Below are 23,510 nucleotides of genomic sequence, written 5' to 3' on the forward strand. Positions count from 1 at the left end.
CAGCTTGGTCTTCAGCTTAGTAAATGGAAAATATGATCACAGGGAGCAGAGTCTGATAATAAGGAGGGTGGGGAACAATGGCCATCTTTACAGATGCTAAAACCTCATGTACCGTGGGCAAGGAATAGGCTAGTGCATTGTCATGAAGCAGAATCTCAAGGCACTGCTGGAAACCTTGTTCCCAAGGCACATCAGGGCATTGCAGGAAAACACTGTTAATTGTTTGCTAGGGTGTGTGTGAATGTCAAAATTTTCAGATATGAATACTTAGCTGAGTAGACCATAAATATGATCGCTTTGGTGTAGACAAGCTAAGGATGGGAGGGAACAAGGGGAGCACCTTGTTCCCTTCCATCTTTCCTTGTTTGTGCCATAGCGATCATATTTATGGTCTACTCAGCAATATGAACACACTAACCTAGCAATATATGCTTCTGAACACTTAACTTTGAGTATGGAAACGAATATCAAATAATAATGTTTAGGTGCATTTATTCATAATTTTTTTAATTGTTGGAACATGTTGCCAACAGTAAAAAATAGTCTAGTAAAGCCATTATGGTAAGAGCTTGTTAATTTGGAAAATTGAATATTTTACACTATCTCTCTTATCAGAAGAAGCCAACAAGCGATGACACCAAGGACAACATAGGGGAAATTACTTGTACTTACTAATTGAAATGAATGAATTGAATGATAAATTAATGAAAATGAAAATGGAGGAAAGAACAACTTGTGCAGCTGGGAAAGGATCCCACGTCTTCAAATTACACGTGTGATGCTTTACCAATTGAGCTACCACAGCGCCGTTTTCCCATCCACTACTAGAACTAACCCTGAGAGTGTTAGCCAGCGCCACCACTCGCAATCCTTGGCAGCGGATGTGAAACATCCTTTCTGCCGCAGGTGTCACGAGTAGATGATCTTTTTGGGCGAAGGCAACTGGTCAATAAATGCGCACATGCTACCTGAAGGCATCAGTGTTGCTGGATTCGAGACCCTCGTTATGTAACAAACGAGAAGAAATGGTGTTAATCGAGGGGCCCAATTTCTATTAATAATATCATAAGAAGCCAGCAAACAATGACATCAAGGACAACATAGGGGAAATTACCTGTACTTACTAATTGAATTAAATGGTAAATTAATGGAAATGAAAATGGATGGAAAAACAACTTGCCGCAGGTGGGGAGCAATCTCATGCCTTCGCATTACACGTGCGATGCTCTACCATTTGAGCTACTGTGGCGCCGTTTTCACATCCACTTTCTTGGGTATTTATCCATCAAAATGCCATTCAGCCATCAAAATAATGCATTTCTAAGAATATAATGCAGCCACGATATAAAGTGGGTTGTGAAAGGGGAAAAAGATACCTTCCATTGCTTAAAAAGATTTGATTATAACTTTAAGGATGTGTAATGTACGCATACCCATATGTTTAGAATACTACCTTTTGGTATAGTGCAATGCACGTAGGCATCGTGATACTAATGCCCAAAGCACATCACCTGTTGCCAGTAGGATCTGCACAAGTTATTGGTCCCATTCGGGTGCGTATTGCGGTAGCAGATCGCCCATCACTATGCTAAATGTTATAACAGGAGCACAATATGCTTCATTGAGGGCCAAGGTGGGCATGCAGTGAGTAGCTCGCACATTTCCTTAGTAAGGCTGCGTGAATGGGCTTTTCTTTAGGGGGGTCAACACATTGGACCTATACTTCATAGAAAAGCATTCTTATTCCAGTTGGGCTCTCTGCACAGCAATCTCACCCATATGCTTTTTTGTTTTTTTGTTTTTTTGTGCTAAGTTGGGCTCTTGCTGCTCGCTGTTCACAGACATGTGCTTCTTGCAACAGAGAGGCCGGATTGTCCACAAAACTTACCTATCTGATGGCTGAGTTTACCTTATGCAGTAAATTTCAGTGACAGGAGCATGGCAAGCATGCTCTCACAAAAATTGTCTGCACATTTGCAAATTCGGTAGAAAGAAAAGCAAAGAATCGCTTCTACTCCCACATGGCCAGCAATATATTTGATTTGCTTTGAATCTTTGAATCGAATGTTTGAAAAATTTTGATACATAGTTTTTGAAATAAATACAAATATTAAATATACAATATTCAATAGGTAGTAAGAATTTTCGAATATTCACACACCTTATATTCACACACAAAATTCCATCTTGGGAATAAGTCCTGTCGAGTCAAAAGGACAGATGGCATGCCTTCTTCAACCTTGGAGAATTCAAGGTTTTTCGCTGAGATAACTGCTGCTTTGATTTGGTATATACAGTCTACGCTCGTTACAACGCACTTTTGGTTATCATCATCATCAGCCTGGTTACGCCCACTGCAGGGCAAAGGCCTCTCCCATACTTCTCCAACTACCCCGGTCATGTGCTAATTGTGGCCATGTTGTCCCTGCAAACTTCTTAATCTCATCTGCCCACCTAACTTTCTGCCGCCCCCTGCTCGTCTTTTACAGTATTTTTACATACGGCTCGTCTACACCCTGATTCCGTGACTGCATGACTGCTCAGGTTTCGACTGAATCAAACGCTTTCTCATATATAATGAACCATATTTCAGCCTTAGTTTGTGCTACCTATTTTATTAATGCAACAAATTTCACTTTTAACGGACCGTGCCACAACGGTCTATCGGCTACAGCGGACGAAATTAGCGGCAATTTTTGTCAAATTCGGGCGTATAAAACAGACTTTTGCCATGTCGACACGGGCTGGAAGTTGACTTGCAAGGGTCAGCCGACGATCGCGGCTCAATATCTTGTGCGCGAGGGAGGGAGGAAAGCGGGGCAGAAGCCCGCCGTCTTTCGCGCGCAAGTCACGGGGGAGGGAAAGAGGGGAATTCTACTCCGGTGGCTGCTGTTAACAGCGCGGGTGCCGTATCTTGAAAGTGATCTGCGATGTGGACAAAGTGCGCCTAATGCCGGTAGCCTCGTATGGGCTGTGCTTTCGACGTTTAGTTCGCGTTGAAGTAAGAGGCAGCATGGAGGTCAATTAGCTTGTTGCTGCTGCCACGCTTATTTTGCTTAATTTGCTATTGCAATCAATGGTTCGCCTCTCGGGCGAAACTGCAACTTTTTTTGTTCGTTTTTTTACTTTGGACCTTCGTCACTCACTCTTCGCAATAAAGTTGTTAGACATCGCAACGAAAGTTTCGGGAGTGAGGCGTCTCAGATATTACGGACTTCAGATAAGACAGAAATTTTTTGTCAGATTATCAGGGCAGTTGTAACGAGAGTCAACTGTAATTGTTTGCCCATGTTTCATCAGTGGTAATTATATTAGAAATGAACTGGTCATCATTCTCTGAAAGTTCTTTCAGTTCTGTGCACACCTGTACTTGAGGCTCCTCATGTTTCATCGTGAGAAGATGGGGAACAAGTTTTACTGTGATGTGGCACATTCCCGATTCTACCATAAAAATTAGGTGGCAGTTTCCATATGGCAACTCAAGGGCTTCAGAAACCTTACTGGTTAAAAGCAGCGGTCTTTGTAAATCACTTCTTGGATTATTTCAAATTTTTATCTGTTATCTCAGTTAAAGGCCGTCCAAAGCTGTCATCGTTCTCCATGAACATTCTGCTACTCTCAGATTGGATGAATCCCTCATAAGTGTGGCTGTGGACCATGTCTTCATCTCCAAATGCTTACTGCAGCATACAATGGGCCTCTGTTGGTACCTTTCCAAGTCGAGAGCAAAATTCCATTGACATTCTTTGTTCTTTCAACTTTTTTTATCATGGCCAATGCAAAGTGCTGTCAACATAGATTACAAAAGCTCATGGTGTGAATGAGTACCATTATCAAAAAAAGAAAATCTATCTTAGCTCATTAGTGATGCTACAAGTGCCCTGTAGCGTACGAGTAGCTTGCCACTCTCTGCCGAAGCAACGTAGCACATTTCCATGAACTTTTTCACTGGCTCTCGTGTAGTGCACAAATATTTTGTTGAATGTGTGTGCAGGACATGCAGAGTTGCTGATGTCTCAAAAGGCTCTTTATTGCACATTCCCAACATGCCATTTGAAGGCAAGTTCTGAGTTAGAAAAAAATTACGCAGATCCAACGCACATTTTGGAATCTATATGTGAAGCAAGGCTTTCGGGAAGCAGTAATGAAATGCTCTAAATTTGCTTATTTTATTCCTGCGTCTTTGGCATAAAAAAAAGAAAACTATGCACACGCATGTGCTCTTGTGCACCCATGCTACACAATGTGACAACTCTGGTATTGGCTTGTATTTCTTCATTTCTTATTTATTTTAAGTGTACTGCTTGCTTCTTGGCCAATCTCGTATTGTGAGTATGTGCCATAGCATGGAAATCATCATCCTAATCAACACGTGATGATCATCTCAAAAAGCTAGTTGGCGTTGACATGATAGAAGTACAGTCGAACCCACTTATAACGATACCGGTTTTAACAATACATCGGCTATAACAGTGAGTAGCTGCCCCACCCTCCGAAACACGAATGGACCGCGCCAACTGCACTGCTCGCAGATTGCTTGCATGTTGCTCGCTGGCTCCTCATTCAGCGCAGTTGTGCAAACAGCTTAATCACTCACGTTCGTCTTTGTTGGTTTCGTCAAAATCGTTCCTGGCCACACGGTTTCTCAGCCTCGTTTGACCAACAGTTGGTTTGACTCGCCGCTGAAATGGAAGATGGCTGATGCGCCCGCTGATCATTGGCAATACACGACGTTGCTGGTGAAAAGAAAGCAGCACACAGATATAGATTTGGAAACTAAGTGCTTCTAACCAATGAGGCGATCGTCGCAAACATGTTTGCATCAGATAGCAATGGCGATGACGCCAGTGATGACGTGGTAGGGCAAGCTACCTCAACGTTGCCCTCACAGGAGGCCCGGCAGATGATTCAGTCCCTCCGGTGCTTCGTTTTCATGAGGAACCTTCCACTGCACTACATGGAGCACCTGAAGTCCTTGGAGAAGGATGTCAGCAAGCTTCGCGTAAAGCATGCAAGGTTGACCGACATAGGGTTTTCTCGTGCAAGCCAGTGAGAAGTACATGGCGATATGCTTGTGGCGATCTCGCCTCAGGCTGCCACGGCAACCTTCTCACATTTTTTAAAAGGTCCCTTTTGGAGCCACCAAAGCAATGACTCGGTGGTGCTTGCATATCGCTTTCCACCCGTGACCCCTCTTAAATTTGCAGTTGTTATAGCAGTGCCATTCTTTAACGTCGACAGCCATGGCTTGCTGCACGCGATTGGAGCGCCCAGGAAGCAAACAAGTGAACACAATCAGAAGCCGGATGGAGGAAGGTGGTGGGGAGGGGCACTGGCCTCCCCACCATTATAGTTTTCTCACATTAGCTCTGCCATCCCCCTATTTTGATTTTTTCATGCAACCCAGTTATAACAATGGAATTTTTGTGGCACTTGAATATTGTTATAAGTGGGTTCGACTGTATACGTGTGATTGTGGCCTAATGGTTAGAGCACCAGGCTGCTATGCTAGGTGGTACGATTGCAGCATCTTGCTCCTAATTCAATTTTTTTTTTTTTTAATCTGAAAGGCTTCTTTGTCTAGTTGGAGGCAACTCTTCAGCTTCTACTGTGCTATAAGAGATGGCTATAGAGCGCAGTTCATCATGATCCAAGTTCTAGTTTGCCGGTGCCGCATGCACTTCGCTAACTACTAAATGCAAAATAGCAACGTATGAAGAGGAGGAGAATGAGCGACCATAAAAAAGAGGAGAAGGGAGCTTCAATATGCAGCGGCGGGGAGAGGGTGGGGTTCCCTTAAAGGTAACAAAACTTTGAACGGCCAACGACCTTGCCTTAAGGTGTGGCTTCACGGCAGTGCATGCTTCGCTGCCTTGTAGTGTTACTTCACGTCAGCATATGCCACGCTGCCGCGAAGCCACACATCTAGGTGAAATTCGAATATAGCTAGAACCCTGACTTTGCTATTAACTTTTTTTAATTTTCAGTGCAGGTTATACGAAAAAATACAGTAACCATCAAGGATGATTTCTGCCTTAATGTTTTGAAGTGTGAACTATCCAACAAGGCAGCAGCAACACCGAGCCTACAGTCATGGTCAGGAAAGTCCGGGAGGGTTCACAAAAAAACCTGAGCTTTAAAATTACCCGTTGTTACCAGTTCAAATTACCAAGCTTTCTGGCTTTGATGGGTGGCACCATCTGTGATGATCTATTCAAAACTGAAATCGTTGTTGCCAGCCACATGGAGTAGATACGAAGGTTCTTCTTGAATCGGCATTCACTGAATAATAAATGCAAGCCCAAGTTAGTTAAAAAGAAAATTATTGTTTGCTTGCATTATATGGATGAACAAGAGTTCTGTATGCATGGTGTTGTGTTGTCACTCTCATTCTTAGTATGACACTGCTAATTGGAGACATTGAGAATTTGAGCTCCTGAATGCATGCAGTCAAGGGTGAAATTTGCACCAATTTTAAATTTGAGAAAAATAAATTCAAATTATATGTGCTATCATTCGGGCTACCTGCTTTTCTGTTGCCTTTTCCAGTGGTTGTATTCTCATCTCATATTTTTTGGTACATTTTCACATGTTCTAAAACTTGGCATTAGTGCTTGAATGTAGTGGTGGTGGGTATTTTTTGGCTGCGGGATATGGCTGTTTTTTCTCACTGGAGTATGCCTCATAGCATTGGGTGTGAAAATTGCGAGGACAGAAAGTGTGCCCATCCACAGGGCCCTTTCGTCACATCAGCTTCTTTTGTTTTAGCCTAGTACTGAAGGTGATATCCCTGAGAAAGGATTAGTCGGGAATATGGCGTGTGTACGTGCACGTCTGCACGCATGTGTCTTTGCACTTGCTAGGAACAGATTTCGTATGAGTTTTTGTTTCTAATGTGTCAAGCAATATTTGAAGTCTAAGACAGCTCTGTGCATATGCAGGCATTTGAGGAGGCGGCAAAACGACTGAAACTGGAGGCTGAGGACCGGCAGCGGCTTCTGCCTCGGTTGCGGATTGAGTCGAGACGTCAGTATCTGGAGAAGCGGAAAGAAGACAAACTGGTTGAGCTGGAAGCTGACATCCATGATGAGAATTTCCTCTTCTCAGATGTAAAGTACGTACCTTCCTGTTTCACCCCTACCTTATTGCAGAGCAACGATGTGTGCACAAATTGAACAGAATAAGGAATGTGTTATTAATTTGAGAGACTTGAACATTCACATATATTTGCAAGATAGTTCTCCTGCATAACATAGGTACAGTGGGGCATTAATTACTTTGTGGCTGCAGCTGCTATTAGAGCAAAGGGGCCTTGCAACACTTTATTAATAAAGGTATGGTATGTGTATTGCATTGAAGGCTATCACTTCGTGAATCATGTCCAGCAATAAGTTTTTGAATGCTCCTCGTACAAATGTAGTTATGAATTGCTGCCACCACCACGCTCTCGTGACTTACCCCTTCGTTTCTTTATTCCTGTGACGCTCGAAGCTGGTCGAAACACCCATGCAGAACAATGCACACCATGCTCAATCTGTCCTCATGCTCAGCTTTTTTTTATCAACAACATAGCTTCAACATTGTATGGCATGACACTTCAGCACACTGCCCATCTTGGAAGCCACAGTATTGGTGCCACTAGAGTGAGATTTCAGTTTTCTTTCTTTTAATTCAAGGGCTTTGCCACGAGGCATATGTAGTTAAACAAATGAACAGAAAGAGCATAATTTATATGCATGGAGCCCTGTGTGATGATGCAGGTACTGCAGAAATGAGTTAATGCATTTGTTGTTCATTATCAAATGGGAATAGTCCTCTGTGCTCTCAAAATCTGCCCAATAGCCATTGTATTTACTCTTGCTATTATGAGGACCTACTAAAAAAATTACAGTCGTCGCTCGCTACAATAGACCCGAGTAATCCAACAAGAAAGGTTCATTATATCTGAAGTTCATTCTATTCAAAGTTAGGGCCACAATATGTTGTGAAGTAACAAACTTTGCATATACTGTCGCCAACCTATAATTCGAACTCGGCAGAGGACTAAGTCCAGATAATCAGTATCAGGACCTCCAGAAAATTAGTGGCATCCTTCCACAGATGGGGGGGGGATGAAAAATCTTGTTAACATGTTGCTGCATGCACAAGCAATGGCTTGTGACCTGGTGAATCTGTATTTCGTGCAATGTCACGCCATCGCTATAAATAGTAGTCAACACATCTATATCCTTGGTAACTTAAACAGAGGTCAACTGCACTCCGATAGTCAAATGATTGCGGATTTTAGTGCAAGTCATTGTTCTGCATTTCTCTCACTTAAAAGGCCAACTGCAACGGAACCTTTGACGGCATAAAAAGCCTAGTTTCACATAGTGTAGATGTATAGCAGCCTTGAAGCAAAATTTTACGTTTGAAATGAAACTACGTAGACGCGTCATGAGAAACTAAGAAAAATGGATGTTTTTGTTAGTAGACGCGTCATGAGAAACTAAGAAAAATGGATGTTTTTGTTAACAAAACTGAAAAGAAAAAAAGGAAATACGTGGCAAGTTAGGGGTAAATGCTGGAGAAATGTATTAGGGCATTACGTCGCACCTCTTTAAGGTCTGGATCTATGATTTAAACCATGTTCACCAGATTGCAAAGTGTTGTTCAGAAGTTCACTCAACACACGGCCTGCCTTTTTGACAGAGCAGACCACCGTCAGTTGCACTATATACGCGTGCGTGCACCCACTCATGTACATACACAGACAGACAGAGAGAGAGAGTTAACACCCAATTTTTCAGATGCCTGTTTTTCGGACATGCCTGATAACGTGCCCATAGATCCAGTGTGTAAGGATGTCTGAAATTTCCTACGTTAAAACCCTTCGCCGTCTGATTTTCCTAATTTTTCACTGGGACCGCAGGTCCAAAATTGCATTAATTGAAGCCACCACTGCTGCAATTTTGATAATCTCACATCCTCGACCCAGTGCTCTCGCACGCCTACCACTGTCAGTTATAGCCACTGCGGCAATGCTAGGCCTAGCTGCTTCAACGTTTGCTACCAATGTTCCTGCTGTTCGGTGCCATGTTTTTCATTGAAAGAATTTGCCACTGTCAATAATGGTGCTGACTCTGCCTTTGTCATATTCTCCAATGGCAAGAGTGAAGTGTTGTATAAAGGCCACTTTATTGTCTAACATAGCGTTCATGCACGTGCGTGCTCGGAACGGCGGCACCATATCAGTGAAAACTCAGCGCTCTAGTCCGGCGCGAGGCACGACCGGCGTATCCGTTGGCCGTCGGCGTGCCCCAACTGCAGCCATCACGAGATGCGACATTCTGCATTCCATGCCGGCCTCGTCACCCAGAATGTACTGCATCTGCGTTTTGGCTCTGGTGGCAGCGCGTCCCCCTGCGAATTGCAGTGAGCTCGCAGTTTTTTATCATCGTGAAACTCCTAGTTTCGTATAAAATGCGCATGCGTTTAGACGGCGCAGTGCGCCCAGTGGACTATAACAGGATTGGTTTTCACGCCACCGTAACGTGACAAACCTGGTTTCACCAACCTCCGCTGCCACGGACTGACACTCATGCTGCACTGGACTCTGGCCTTTAGGCCAGATTCCAAAATCCAGCTTAACCGCAATGCAGTCAGCATTACACAGCAAGCATAGGCAGTGTATTGCAGTGAAGCATATCAAGAGTGGGTAGGAGGCACTATTAATAGACAGTATGTATTCCTTTATTATACACACGTGCACCCACAACCTCCTGTTGTGGTACGAGCACTGATACGCCTGATTAGTGTGCTGGCAGGCCTTTAGAGCTATTTCAGACGTGCCTGAGGTGATTGGAGCTCTTGGAGGCAGTAAAATGCATTGGTTCATTTTACCCGCTGTGGTTGCTCAGTGGCTATGGTGTTGGGCTGCTGAGCACGAGGTCGCGGGATCGAATCCCGGCCACGGCGGCCGCATTTCGACGGGGACGAAATGCGAAAACACCCGTGTACTTAGATTTAGGTGCACGTTAAAGAACCCCAGGTGGTTGAAATTCCCGGAGTCCTCCACTACGGCGTGTCTCATAATCAGAAAATGGTTTTGGCACGTTAAACCCTATAATTTAATTTTTTTTTATCGATTCATTTTTTGGGACTGCCCGATTTTTAGGGTGTTTTCACGGCCCTTAGGGAATCTGAAAAATCGGATGTTGACTGTATATACATATACACATAAGCACATACACGCTCTTCTAAGCTCTCCCATCCCTTCTGTACCTCTACCAAGGGACTGACTTCACACACATACACTTTTTTTCCACATTGACAGATCTAATGTTAAAACTGTCACCATTACCGCTTGCTGGAAGTGATGTATGACTGAGAACTCATGGCTGCTGGCGATGATCTCCAAGATAGGCGGCACCTGGCTAATAATGTATTGAAGGTGCTATTAATGCAAAAGCATTAGATGCCCCATTAAACAAAAATCCGGCATTGTAGTCAGCGGCGTGGCCAAATGATGGTAGCAGAAGTACATGTTGCTGGTCTGGTCGGTTCATATTGCTGAGTAGACCATAAATATGATCGTTTTGGCACAAACAAAGGACAGAAGGGAACAAGGGGTGCTCCCCTTGTTGCCTTCCGTCTTTCCTTGTTTGTGCCAAAGCGATCATATTTATAATCTATTCAACGATGGTAGCAAAAATAGCTGATGGCAAAGAGTAAAAGGGGGGATGAGGGTCATGAGAACTTTTTTTTTTATTTTTCAACATATGTTGCTTAAATTTTATGTGCAAGTATATGGTAGAATTCTGATTTCATATATGTATTTAGATTTCAAATATCTCACTTTGAAGAAAAGATATGACAGAATACAATAGTCCTAATTAGGTCATTTCTTACGGCCCTTTGTAGTAATTTCTCATTAAAATAATGTGTTTTTAAGAATATGCAGCATATACAAAGGCCCACTGCACATCTTAAAGCTAAGCAAATACCAATAAAGTAATTATTATTTTCACAAATAAATACCAAAGTTGGGAAGAAACAACAATTTGGCAGTAATTAGCCTACATGTGATCTAATTAAAAATGTGTCACAATTAAGGAAAAACGGAAAGGTTTAGGATGTAGCTGAGATATTACTAAAAAAATTGATACTTAGTTCACTGAAATCAGTTCATTAAAACATTGCCAAACTTCTGTAAGGTAAAAGCACTGGACGAAAAAAATAAAGTTGAGAAAATCACATGTAAAGTTTTACTGCCACTACCTCTTTTGTCTGTTGAATATATGGAACACCTTTGGGCTCTAGCATGTTGCCCAGATGTTGCTGAGTACAAGAACACCAAATTTACTGAAATCAATTCATGAAAACTTTAACAAACCTTTCATAAGGCAGACTCTTGACGAAAAACACATCCAGAAAGTCACTTTCAAGTTTTCGAATGCTCCCACAAGTTCACACAAGACCTTGGCTGTAGTCTTGTGTCCTGTCAGGCTTGTGCTTCTTGGCCATTCTCTTCTTAATCTTTTCAGTCTCTTCGTGACCCTTGTACCTGTAGAGCCTTTGTTTGTCCTTCTTAAGGCTCCTTCGAATGAGGGAGCTGCCAGGACTATAGCCAAGCTGCACTGCAACATCCTTGCTGGTTTGTGTCATTCCCTGATGGTAGCGTGACACTGCTTCAGCAACAGCCCTTTCCACAGCCAGCAATGGGTCATGACTGTTTTTGGAGCTTTGGGTCCAGATCACAGAGTGCAGGCACTCAATGGCATTCTGTGTCATGCCATCACTGCAGTGCTGTAAGAGGGCCTGGTCATCTAGCCTCACAAAGACTGGCTCTAGTGCACTGCGAATAAACCTTGGCAGAGGGTTTTTATGCGGTGGTGGCTCCTCTTGGTTGGCCAGGGCACGGTTGAAGAAGCACCAGTAGTCATCACCTTCAGGACAGTGACTGTGATCTGGGGCTTCGTTCGTTGAAGTCATGTGCAACAGTGTGGCCTGCACTGCCTTCTGCATTGCAGGAACGTCATGCCTGTGGCTCCACAGAGCATACCCATGATAGTTTGATATCTTTTTTTATTTTATCCTGTGTAAGTCTCCCCTTCCCACCAAGAGACTCTCCTTGGGCTTTATTTTTCTCCACCAAGGCACGAAGGGCTGTCCCCACTCACTTATGGACATGGTTCAGGCACTCTTTTTTTTTTTTTTTTTCATTGTCTAGGTATCGTAGGTGCTGTCTTGAGTCTGTGCATGAAAAGTGAGGCTAAAGCCATCAGACAGAATCGTAGCGCAGCCCATTCTTCTGCAGGGCTCGATTAAATAGGATCAGTGCTGCTTCCGTCTCCATCCGTCCGGCATTGCAGTCAATGTCTTATTTCTTTTTTTTTGACACTTGTTGGTCATATGCAAGTCACCACAGCCATCATCATTGGGGTCAGGTGCTCCTTGGCAGCCACGGCAACGCTGAGAAAGGACAACATGGTCCAGCACCAGGCCTGTGTAAAGTTCAATAATGCACCCCACAGCTATGTTTGATTTGTGGCCATGGGTTTTCCACGTGCCATCAAAAATGACGTCCACATTTCCTACAGGGTTGAGGAAGTCCTTGTAGAGGGTTTTGACTACTTCCACGCTTGCTGCCTCTGTGGCTGTAGCTGCTGCCTGGCAAGCTCGCACCATGGTGTCCATGTGTTCCCTGAAGATCTTTTGGTGAAGACCTCAGTGGAAGAGGTTCAGGGTGGCACAAAAGTCCGCGAGGGCAGTCACTCCCTTTCCAATGTTTTGTATGCCCTTCCTTGCCCTGAGGTTGACCTCAAAGGGTGGGATGTTTAATGCTACGGTGACTCGTGGCGATGAAAAGTGCCGCTCCACAATATCGCAACTTGAGCACGTGAGCAGTACCCTCACTGCTAGGCCGTACTATCTCTCATTGCACTTTGTGAGCTCAATAGTAGCCATCCCACACTTGCTGCCCATTGTGGACGCAGAAAGCATCTGCAAAACTTTCATGTCCACGATGACGTACTCCGTGCCGCGATCGTCGCCATCACTCACTGCGCTGACGCTTAAAAGCTCGAACTTCCGCGAAGTTGCACACTTTTTTGTCAAGGAAGACTGCGTTGTCTGCACATTCTTCACGCTCCCCATACTCCGCCTCCGTGTAAAATGGCGTGTCGATGCGATGTGCAAGCAAGCTCGGCCCAGCTGCACTCACCGGCGACGCCGAAGTTGACGGTCTCGAGGAGCTTTGAAGCAACCGCATCGACCCGCAGTGCTGTGGCTTGTGGCAACACCAAAGTTCTCAAGGAGCTTGGAACAGCCGCATCGATCCGTGGTGCAATAGCTTGCGGCAACACCAAACTTGCGGTTCTCAATGAGTTTGGCGCAGCCCCGGTGGCCTGCGGTACTGTGGCTTGCGACAACACCGAAGTGTATGTTCTCGATGATCATAGCGCAGCCACGTCACTAGGTGGTACTGTGGCTTGCGATGACACTCAAGCTGCCATAGTTGTTTTCGACAGTGCACTGATCTTGTTCCAAGCACGTCTCTTTTTGCCGACCGCTTTTTGCATACTTGCTTTCAAAAGTGAGTCCCACGCCATCAAAATACACAGCACAAAACCGTGCACACATGTACGCACAGCATGCCTGGCAAATAAATGTAGGAACGGAAATGCAAGCTAAACGGGAGCAAATTAATGATAAAAACATTTACATGAACAATGCGAAAAGAGGCTGTTGGGCACGAAACACTGTACAACAAAGAGAAGCCTCGGGTACATGCAGGCAACACGAAGGCGCCACACTATCAGCACCCGGCCGTGCTGACTCGGCAAGGAGAGGAGGCACGCACCAGGGCCAATTAGAGGGCTGCGCTCCGGAGAAGCGCGCGCTTCACCCAGTCAGTGTCGCTCTTGCGGAATTGCACCCCTAGAAAACGGTGGAGATGACGTTGCTCCCAGAATGCCTTCGTCATGTTGAAAGGTGCCAAAATGAAGCATAGGAAACCAGCTTTCAAATGAGAGCAAGATGGCAGCGATCGCCTTGCATCGTCCAGAGCTTTGGCGGCTTGAAATTGGGGCAAATTTTCGAGCTTGGTGTTCAATCAGGCCCACCAACACTTACAAATTGCCGTTTTTTTAATACTTGGAGGAGGAATTGAGCAGCAATGCTTTGCAGGGTAATACATTGGACAATGAAGACTTCAAGATCATAATTTTTGAAAATTGGCATTTTTTCCCATTTTTTGCGATTTCAAGACCCTTAAAAAAACTCAGATTGGCATCACATTTCTCAAGGAGGTTCCTGTAAACACAGTGAACTAATGCTTTCAAAAAGAATATTAGGTAAATTTCAGTCTGGGTAGGAATCGAGCCAGGGCCTCCAGGGTGTGAGATGAGCATGCTTCCCTGACGCCACGGCAGCATGGTCCTGATTAACTAAATGTGTGGCCTAGAGCGTGCATCGTTGGGTAGGAGGTGGTGCACGTCATGAGTGTATAAATTGAGTGTAGAAAATAAAGAGCATTGATGTCCAATTGAATGCCGCTGATCGCTCCTTTGAATTATTAACTCCTCGCGGGCAAGCGAGCACATTGAGATGCTTGGCGCATTTCCGTTTGGCCTTATCAAGGTGCAGTAAAATGCAGGTGAGTGCTTGTGCAGACGAGGAACGTGCAGAAAAAAGAAAAACATTTCACCAAAAGGACTATGATGCTTTCGCATTCCCACACATAAGCAGTCTTAAGTGTCTCTGTCGAAGTTTTTTGTTGCTATCTATTAAATAAAAGACAGGCATTAAAATAAACAAAATGCTCAGCAAAATTGCAACTTCACAAGTGAAGTTGAGACCATGGTCACAGGAAAGCCCTGTGATAGAATGAGATAGATAAACTAAGCTCCATATGATGATATGAAATTGGTGACACATGAACATCGGTGCTGCATGAGCATTAGGCAGCAAAATCACCCCAAGTTAGGTACTCTACCTACAGTAGTATGAAATCTTGGGCTATGCGTTATGTGGGGTAGTCCAAGGATGGAAATAAGAAAAGCAAACCCCTCACTGTTTTAGTTTTTCTTTTTCAAGTGCTCATTTATTTGTCAGTGCAGGTTATTTGAATGCTATTCAATAAGTATTTGACGTTTTGAATGTTAACTACTTGATTTGAGCACCAAATCGAATAGAAATTGTATGGCATTCATTTTTCAGGAATTTCTAAAATTTGTACACCCCTGGTTAGTGACAGCACATATTGCCAGATGACTCTGCAAGTGTTATGACGAAAAAGTTATCCAGGCTCTTTGAAAGAAGGTTATGAGCACGTGTTTACTATGAAACTATTTAGTGAAAGCCACACACTATTTGAAAAAAATTCTGGAAGTAATGAGCACTTTTTGGGGACACAGACAGGAATGATCCTATGCACATTTCCCTTCAGACTGACCGATCGCGAGCGTAAGGAGCTGGAGTACAAGCAGAAGGTTCTGCAGCTGGCCAAAGAGCATGACAAGGCTCGGGAGCTGGAGAAAGTGCAGCGATACCGCATGCCCCAGGAACGCAAGGGCAAGGCAAGTACTTCTGGTGCTTATAAGGCCTCTAGGGCTGTTGCACCTTTTATTCACAAACCGTTACCTACTCTTGGCTAAAGTTTTCAAGATTTTACATTTTGCTCTGGCAAGGGTGCAGACATAGAGCAAAAAAAATCAAGCTCTATAAAATGTGCTATATGATTTTGTTGCATCCTTACACAGTGCAGCCCGCTTATAACGATACCACATATAACAATATATCAGTTATAACGATGAGTTGACTTCAGAGTATCAACTTATGCACTAGGGCTATGAGAAAAATACCCATATACGTATAGTGATATCTATTCACCGTATATGGGATGTAACAATCGAAAATCTGCCTTTTGGGCAGCATTTTCCATGCAGAATAATCGAGAAATTTGCTTTGCTAAGTTCCTTTTGACCAAGACAGGACGAAAAGTTTGCCTACACAAGTTCGTATCTGCCTCCATTCCATTACTGCACAGTGCGCCCTGCTAGCGTGCCGATTGCAAAAGCCACGGAGAGCATCGCAAGTTGGCGCAGCATGCCGCAAGTTGGCGCCAGCTGCTTCGTGTCTGCATTGCCAGCGAACATCCAGAGAAAAAAAGCAATAAACAAAACAAAAAAAGAACGTAGAAGCGAATTGTGCCTGTGCTCCCTTTCTACAATCTTTCTCTCTCCCTCAGCGAGCACGGAAATTTGCTGCAGAAGCAGCGGTAGGTGCCCTGACAAAGTGCGAAGCTGTGTCGCTTGAGACAAAGCTGCAAATTTTGCAAGACTCAAAGTACCAGCTCACGCTACATTCATGAACACTAGAACCAGTGACCATGCCGATGAACGGAAACGGTGGGATTTGTGCATCTGGCCGAAACCCCCATGTGTGAAACCAACACGGTGGCAGCCACTGACATTACCGTACCCTGGGAGCATGTCACTACTGGCGATAATATAGCCGGTGCTTTTATGGAGGAGTTTCTGAGTGCAGATAGCGCTGCCCCATCTGCGAAGAGATATCCCACAGCGCGATCATTGTCGCAACAGACAGCGGCGTTGTGTGACGGAGGCGACGTGATTTACAGTGGCGCATCTTTGACGCCGATACCAATGTACATGCAAAATGTACTGTTGTCGATAGAGTCGCTCATTGATTTCATGTATGTAAGTTTTCATTGATTTCATGTATGTTAATGTGTATTATTTACTATTCCGTTTAATCTTAACATGGTTTACTTGTATAGTACTATGTATAACTTGCACTGCTTATGTCGTTTTTTACCCGCCGTGGTTGCTCAGTGACTATGGTGTTAGGCTGCTGAGCACGAGGTCGCGGCATCGAATCCCGGCCACGGCGGCCGCATTTCAATGGGGGTGAAATGCGAAAACACCTGTTTACTTAGATTTAGGTGCACGTTAAAGAACCCCAGGTAGTCGAAATTTCCGGAGTCCTCCACTACGGCGTGCCTCATAATTAGAAAGTGGTTTTGGCACGTAAAACCCCATAATTAAATTTTTTTTTTGCTTATGTCGTTTTTTACTTTTTGTATAATCTATACTTTGATTTCCTTGCATTGTACAGCTGAATTATTGTACTGCCCAACTGCCACGCTCTCGAAGGAGAGCAACAGTATTGAAAATAAATAAATAAATAAATTATATCCGCCAGTGTTCGCGCAGCCGCTGGACGCGATGCACACCGCGGTTGTGAACCTGAAACTTCCACAAAAGAAGTGCAGATTTCTGACTATTTCAGTGCACCTAATGCTTGACACGTTGTTTAGAAGTATAAATAAACGTTTAATTTTTCACAGCCTTCTTTCTACGTCAATTTTTTAATTGTAGGTGGAAAATTCGGTTTCGGAGCTATGGAGGTATGTTCGGCAGCTTTTAAAAAAAAATTTTACGGCAATCCAGATATAGCAATAATCAATTATAATGATTGATTGTATTTTTTTTTCTTCTTGATATCATTATAAGCGGACTGAACTGTATCTACGCACACCATAAATATGCTTTCTATTTTGTGTGACGGAGCTGTGCAGTAGAATCTCAGGAATATGATTATGCCTGATAAAAATTTAGGGAGTATACCAATTTTTCAAAAGTTCTGGCCCAAGTGTATTAGCTTACAAAGTGCTAAATTTCAAATTTTGCAAACCACTTTTTGTGCCTTGGCGGGTGATATGAACAATTGAGCCACTGTGCTCACTCAATTGAGCTCACTCTACATCACCGTCACTGCTAACCTCATACGCATGCTCGTACGCTTGTGGATGCGCGAAAGCTCGCGTCCGTGTGCCCACGCATTTCCAGACAGTGCAATACGGCTTGTACGCGTTAAAACGCGGCGCAATCTCAGTGAACAGCTCCTCTCTGTAATCGCACGCTTATCTTCCTTATCACTGTCATCTCCTCGTTGCCGCACACGCATAAAGCGTCGCCGTTGCCGCCACCAACGACAGAGGTTTTTCTCATCGATGCCGAAGTTCCGTCCGGCTTGAACGCTTGACAATGCCTCTGTGGCTAGCACTTTTCATTTGAAAGCAACACTATAGTGGCATCACCTATCTAGTGCTATTACGATAACGCCACACCACACGCCAATACAACTCAAAATGGTGACATCGCTCGTGTACTTCAGTTGGCTACTGGCGTGGCTAGTAGCGGCTTCGATACTGGCTTTTCTAGGTGGTGCTAGCTACACACCATATTTATCATTTTCATTTACAAACTGGCTCGTTTTTTTAAATCATCGAATCTAAGCCAACCCTAGAGTTTGGCATGTGATTATTTTTAAAGAACTGTCGGTCTAGATTCGAATAAATACGGTAGTATTTGTCTTTAGTGTCCCTTTAAAGAAAGAGAATACAGGCAAGACATGACGATTATTGTTGTGGGACATGATACGCCCCAAAGGGTGCAAATTCTTTAAAGAGCATCTGTTTCATAGCGCATGGTGCCATCGGAAGCATTAGTCGAAACGCGCCGCAGACTGTGATCGTATACATTTTCCTGCCGCTAGATCACATGTGAACAAGAATAGGCACGAGGCATGCGTGATCGAGAACAGTATATAGCCACCTGTCTCACGTGAAAATGACAGCGTGCCAAGTTGATATTCCGGTACCAGAAAATCGCCACCCGGGGACAGTTATCACCCCAAACCTACTGCGACAAGCATCTTCACCTATCTGTTTTACAGCACATGGTGCATAATGCGATTGGTAGCGTACTGTACGCTTCTGGTAGGCGGCAATAATCCAAGCGCACTGCCGTTCCCTGCTGCAGGCGGTGCAATGTGGGCATCACATTTCGTATCGCCGGCATCTGGTGTCGCCGGCATCTGGTGTCCCCCACCAGCTCGATTTCGTTTCGGTTTCCTATTGGCCTCTTGAAACACCACGCAATAAAAAAACAACACGTGTCTTGGGCTGCAGGAGCACCACCAGTATGACGCGCGTCGGCGCCTCATGCCACAACGATCTGCACGACACTTCGCATAACGTACCGTATTTAAACGATTGTAAGTCGACCTATTTTTTAAAATTTGAAAATCTGAAGTGGAGGGTTCGACTTACAATCGAAACCAGAACAGCACCGCCAAAAAAGCGAGACCGATGGGACATCAGGGGAGCTACAATGTAGTTATAATTTAATGTTTGCTCTACGGCCCTACCCGTAGCTTTCCGCTATCCCCCTCGTTCGTTCGCTTTTTGAAAGGGTTTTTCAACATTTCTTTAGAGTTTTATGGCACACTGACTCATGGGGTGGTGTCGATAGTTATGGAAGTGCCGCTGTCCCATTTGCAGCGGCACCCTCAGAACAGCGGCGGGGAGTATCGATAGTTCATGGAAAAGCAGACACCGCTCACGTGTTTCTCTTTCCCTGTTGCTCTTTAGTTTCATGTGTTTGATTTAACTGCCGGTCACATGCTACTTCTTTGTTTCCTCAGTCGTCATGAATGCTCCGAGTCCACTAAACGTTCGGCGCTCGTTCACAGCAGTGTTCAAGAGAGCTGCCATTCTTTACACTGAAGGAACAAATAACTGCGCAGCGGGCCGCAAGTTTGATGTTTCTTAATGGGTGGTGCGAGAGTGGCGACTGCAGCGAAGCAAAATTTTCACCTGTGATGGCAAGTGAAGAGGTTTCCGCTGGCTGAAGTCAGGATGCTTTCCGGAGCTGGAGGCCAAGCTTGCGACATACGTCGCTGAAATGCGTGATCGGTCCCTGCCAATGACGTGCGACATGGTCATGAGACAAGTCCGCATCTTCGCCTTTTAAGGACTTGCACCGCAGTGAGTTCAAGTGGCTGGCAGCAGAAGACCACAAACTTATGCCAACTGGACATGTCAAAAGAGCCTGCCTGACGGCTGTGTGTGGTTGGGTGCTTTCGGCGTGGGCGGCTGTTCCACAAGATGTCGTGGTGCGGTCGTTTGCCAAATGCAGAATTTCGCTGGATGACGACGTGCTGTGGGACCGTAGCAGCGATGACGAGGGCAGCATTAGTGAGGACGATGGCACGACAAGTAGTCCAGTGACCATGCCAGCTACTAATACATTTTCGTTATGGAATGGTGCCGCGGGTATGCCCTTCTTTTTTTTTTCTCCTGTCACATGCGATATAGGAGGTCAAAATACATTCGAGTCGACTTATAGTCGTTTAAATACGGTAGATGTCAACAGTAATTGGGTCTGTCAACTTATTTTGTTACTTCAGATCGTACCTTTTCCCAGTTAGCACGTTTTTTCTCGCTGTTTTACCCAAAATGTATGAACGAGGTTCTACTGTATTGTTGTTGTTGTTGTTGTTGTTCAGGCAGGTTGTGCATTTCACCACTTCAAAGGCAAACACTCAATTCAAGCTGGAGTAATGGTGGGGGACAGAATACAAGAATGCTCGGGTGCTGTGCATTTGAAAAAAAACTAAGTGGTTGAAGATAATGCAAAGTTCCCCACTATGGCGTCTCACTCAGCTCACAAGTTCCTTTATTAAACCCCATAATTTTCTTTAAAGCTGTAGATGGACAGATTAGTGCTTTTAAATGTCCAAAGTGTAACTTTCGCCAAGAACATAGCTTTCACCAGCGAGAAAATACCGTATTTATTTGAATCTAGGATGGCCTAGATTCTAAGCCGACCCCTGAAAGTCCAAAGCCAGCAAAAAGAAACTTCTCTCGAATGTAGGCCATACAAAAAAGTGAGGATAGCATTCACAAAATGAAAACAGCGTTTATTGGATATGAACATGCCAAGCTCATTCTACATCACTATCTTCCTTATCTCTGTCGTCTCCGCATTGCGGCCGGCGCACACAAAAAGCGTCTGCCATTGCCCACTCCAACGACGGACATTTTAACATGATAGCATTAAGGAGCTCGTGTCGCAGAAAAGCCGATGTCGGCGGCGTTAGCCGCGAGCGAAAAATCCCGGAAGGCAATTCATAAATAAAAACAACTTGCAAGGTGGGCTGGGTGGGAATCAAACCAAGGCCTCTGGAGTGTGAGACGGAGACGCTACCACTCAGCCATGAGTTCGATGGTCCAAAGCGGGACAAAAGCGCTTCTAGTGAATGCGGTGTTGCCTTAGAAATGTGCCGTAGAAAGTTATACTGCGGTGTATATCGGTAATTATGAGCATGTAAATTACAGAAGTCGCAGTTAAACGAGTAGCGAAGTACGTTTCCGCTACATTTCATCTGCGCTTGGCGCACACGCACAGCCATCTTGCAGCAAACACAGAAGACCCCCTCCTCGCAATGTACGGCGCTGCCCCGACAGGTGACGCGCCACTCACCCGCTTCTCCCCTTTGTCTCGTCAAGAGCATGCCAAGCGCATGAGTGGGCGGTGCGAACGCGGTGCGATTACACTATCGCGTTCCACTCTTGAAGGCGAAGCTTAAGCGTCCTCCAATTTTTTCTCATCGATGCTGAAGTCTTGCCCGACTTGAATGTTTGACGATGCCTCTGCGGCTAGCACAACTTTTCGTTTGAAAGTGGCAGCATAGTGGCATTGCCTGTTTGGTGCCATTACGATAATGCCATGCCAAATGCCAATACGATCATTGCCTCCTTTACTAGATGCCTACGGAATGGCGCGAGCTCCCAGGGCAGTGGGCCTGCCCTCAGTTGGGAACAAGCTTCGTGAGGTGGCATTTGCGGCCAACACTATCATCACAGGCAGCGGGCGGTGCCAACGGCTGGTGACCCAGCGCATGGTGTTTATGTGGTCAATATCGTGGTGAAACTATGGTCGGCACAATCCTTTGGGTGTGCTCTTTAAAAGCTGGTTGTCTGCCTCTAGAATAGCTGTCTTCCGTAATGCCTGCAAACATAGGCTGAGCTATGATTGGAGTTAACGGCCTTCGGCGTGCACGGGTGACGAAGATTTCAGAAGCCATGCCCAGTGGTTCTGCCAGCCCCATGTGGCGCTTGCGTCCGACACTAGTGGAGAGGAGGAATGGGAAAGGATTTGGCAGCTGGTTTTTCGCTCCTGCAGCAGGCATCTAGTAAAGGAGGCAGTGATACAACGCAGGTCAATATGGCGGCGTAGCTCGTGTGATTAAGTTGGCTACTGGCGTGGCCAGTAGCAGCTGCGACACTGACTTTTCTAGATGGCGCTAGCTGTGCACCATATTTATCAATTTTAAATAAAAATCAGCGTGTTTCTTAAAATCCTCAAATCTAAGCCGGCCCTGGAATTTGGTATATGATTATGTGAAAAAAAGCTATCAGCCTAGATTTTAATAAATATGGTAATGCAGGTGTTTTAATAGATTGGCACCACCCCTATGAAACGAATTATGGAGCCAACTCCTGGCGACTTCTCATGTCCTGCCTCTGATTAGTAATTAGAAGTTGTGAGCCACTGGTAATAAAGGGATAATTACATTGCATTTGAGCAGGGAAGAAAAATACAGTTTAGTAAATCTTCAAAGTGTGTGAATAGTCATTTTTGAAATTGAATCAAATATGAATTGAATGAATTGCCTTGATCCTGTGAGTGACACAGAAAGGCGGGGGTGGGGGTGGGGGTGGGTGTTTCTTGCTGGTTCTGCTAGATGTCACACTTTGTTTGAAGCCTTATAAAGGAATGCACTAAGTAAGAATAGCCTAGTAGATTGTTCTTAAAACAATTCTCTCTGTATTTATTAGCAAATAAATGTGACTTAACGGAATAGAATGTGAAGGTCAAACTTCCTTTCCTGAATTTTGTTCCGAAAGTGTAGCACCAATCTAGATTCACGTTGGTGTCCCTTTGATGTATAATTACAGGAGTGTTCAACTCCATTGATTCCTGTTCGGTTTGTACTTGTCTAGTTTTCATATTTGCCACGAGCTGTTGTGTGGTCTCCCAGTTTCCACACTACTCGACAATTGTCATTTGCAGGTCTGTGTAGTGGTCTCTTTTTTTTTACTTGTGTCAGCTCATGCTGTGTGCAGTTAGTGTGGTTTTTACTGGCCAGATATTCTGTAGTCTAGACTAGCAGGGGGCTTTCTTTTGTAATCTGCAAATTATTGATGGCCTTCTGGCACAGCTAAAAACTTGCTTCACCATCTGTGTCAGGTCTTAACGCCTCTGAAATAGCCCAGCTTTCAAGCTGATCTCTGCATACCTCGTGCTGGGTCTCTTCAATGTTCATGAACGTCAGCGCTCTGTACTGAAGCCTCCCATAGCACTGCAGCAGTCATCTTCGCAGCTTATGTCATGCCCCATGTAAAGTTCTGCTTTCAAAGATGTTGGTCGAAAAGCAGTGGTATATGAATGTGTGGATAAAGCCAATGAGTGAGTTTGTGTGCATTGCATAAGACTTCTCTATTTCATTTTTTTGCTTATAATTATTTTTATGCGATAATATTCGAGTGGCAACAGCATGTTACATCCTTAGGGTTGGCTATCGCCCCAGTCGACTTCCTTCCATTTCTATAGCATCTAAACTCAAAAGGTCAAGTTTTTTAGGAAGTGGGGGGG

General features: G+C 44.6%; 1 protein-coding gene across 1 annotated transcript in view; it reads left to right on the forward strand.

The window, feature by feature from the left end:
* The window catches only part of l(2)37Cb (DEAH-box helicase 16 lethal (2) 37Cb), a 118,219-nt gene that overhangs the window by 12,039 nt on the left and 82,670 nt on the right, over nt 1–23,510 (forward strand). The window contains exons 5-6 of the mRNA XM_050166553.2: nt 6,942–7,114; nt 15,431–15,560. Of these exons, the coding sequence (XP_050022510.1) occupies nt 6,942–7,114; nt 15,431–15,560 (303 nt within the window). The remainder of the gene's footprint in view (nt 1–6,941; nt 7,115–15,430; nt 15,561–23,510) is intronic.

The sequence above is a fragment of the Dermacentor andersoni genome, chromosome 1, assembly GCF_023375885.2.
Source record: "Dermacentor andersoni chromosome 1, qqDerAnde1_hic_scaffold, whole genome shotgun sequence".
Lineage (NCBI taxonomy): Eukaryota > Metazoa > Arthropoda > Arachnida > Ixodida > Ixodidae > Dermacentor > Dermacentor andersoni.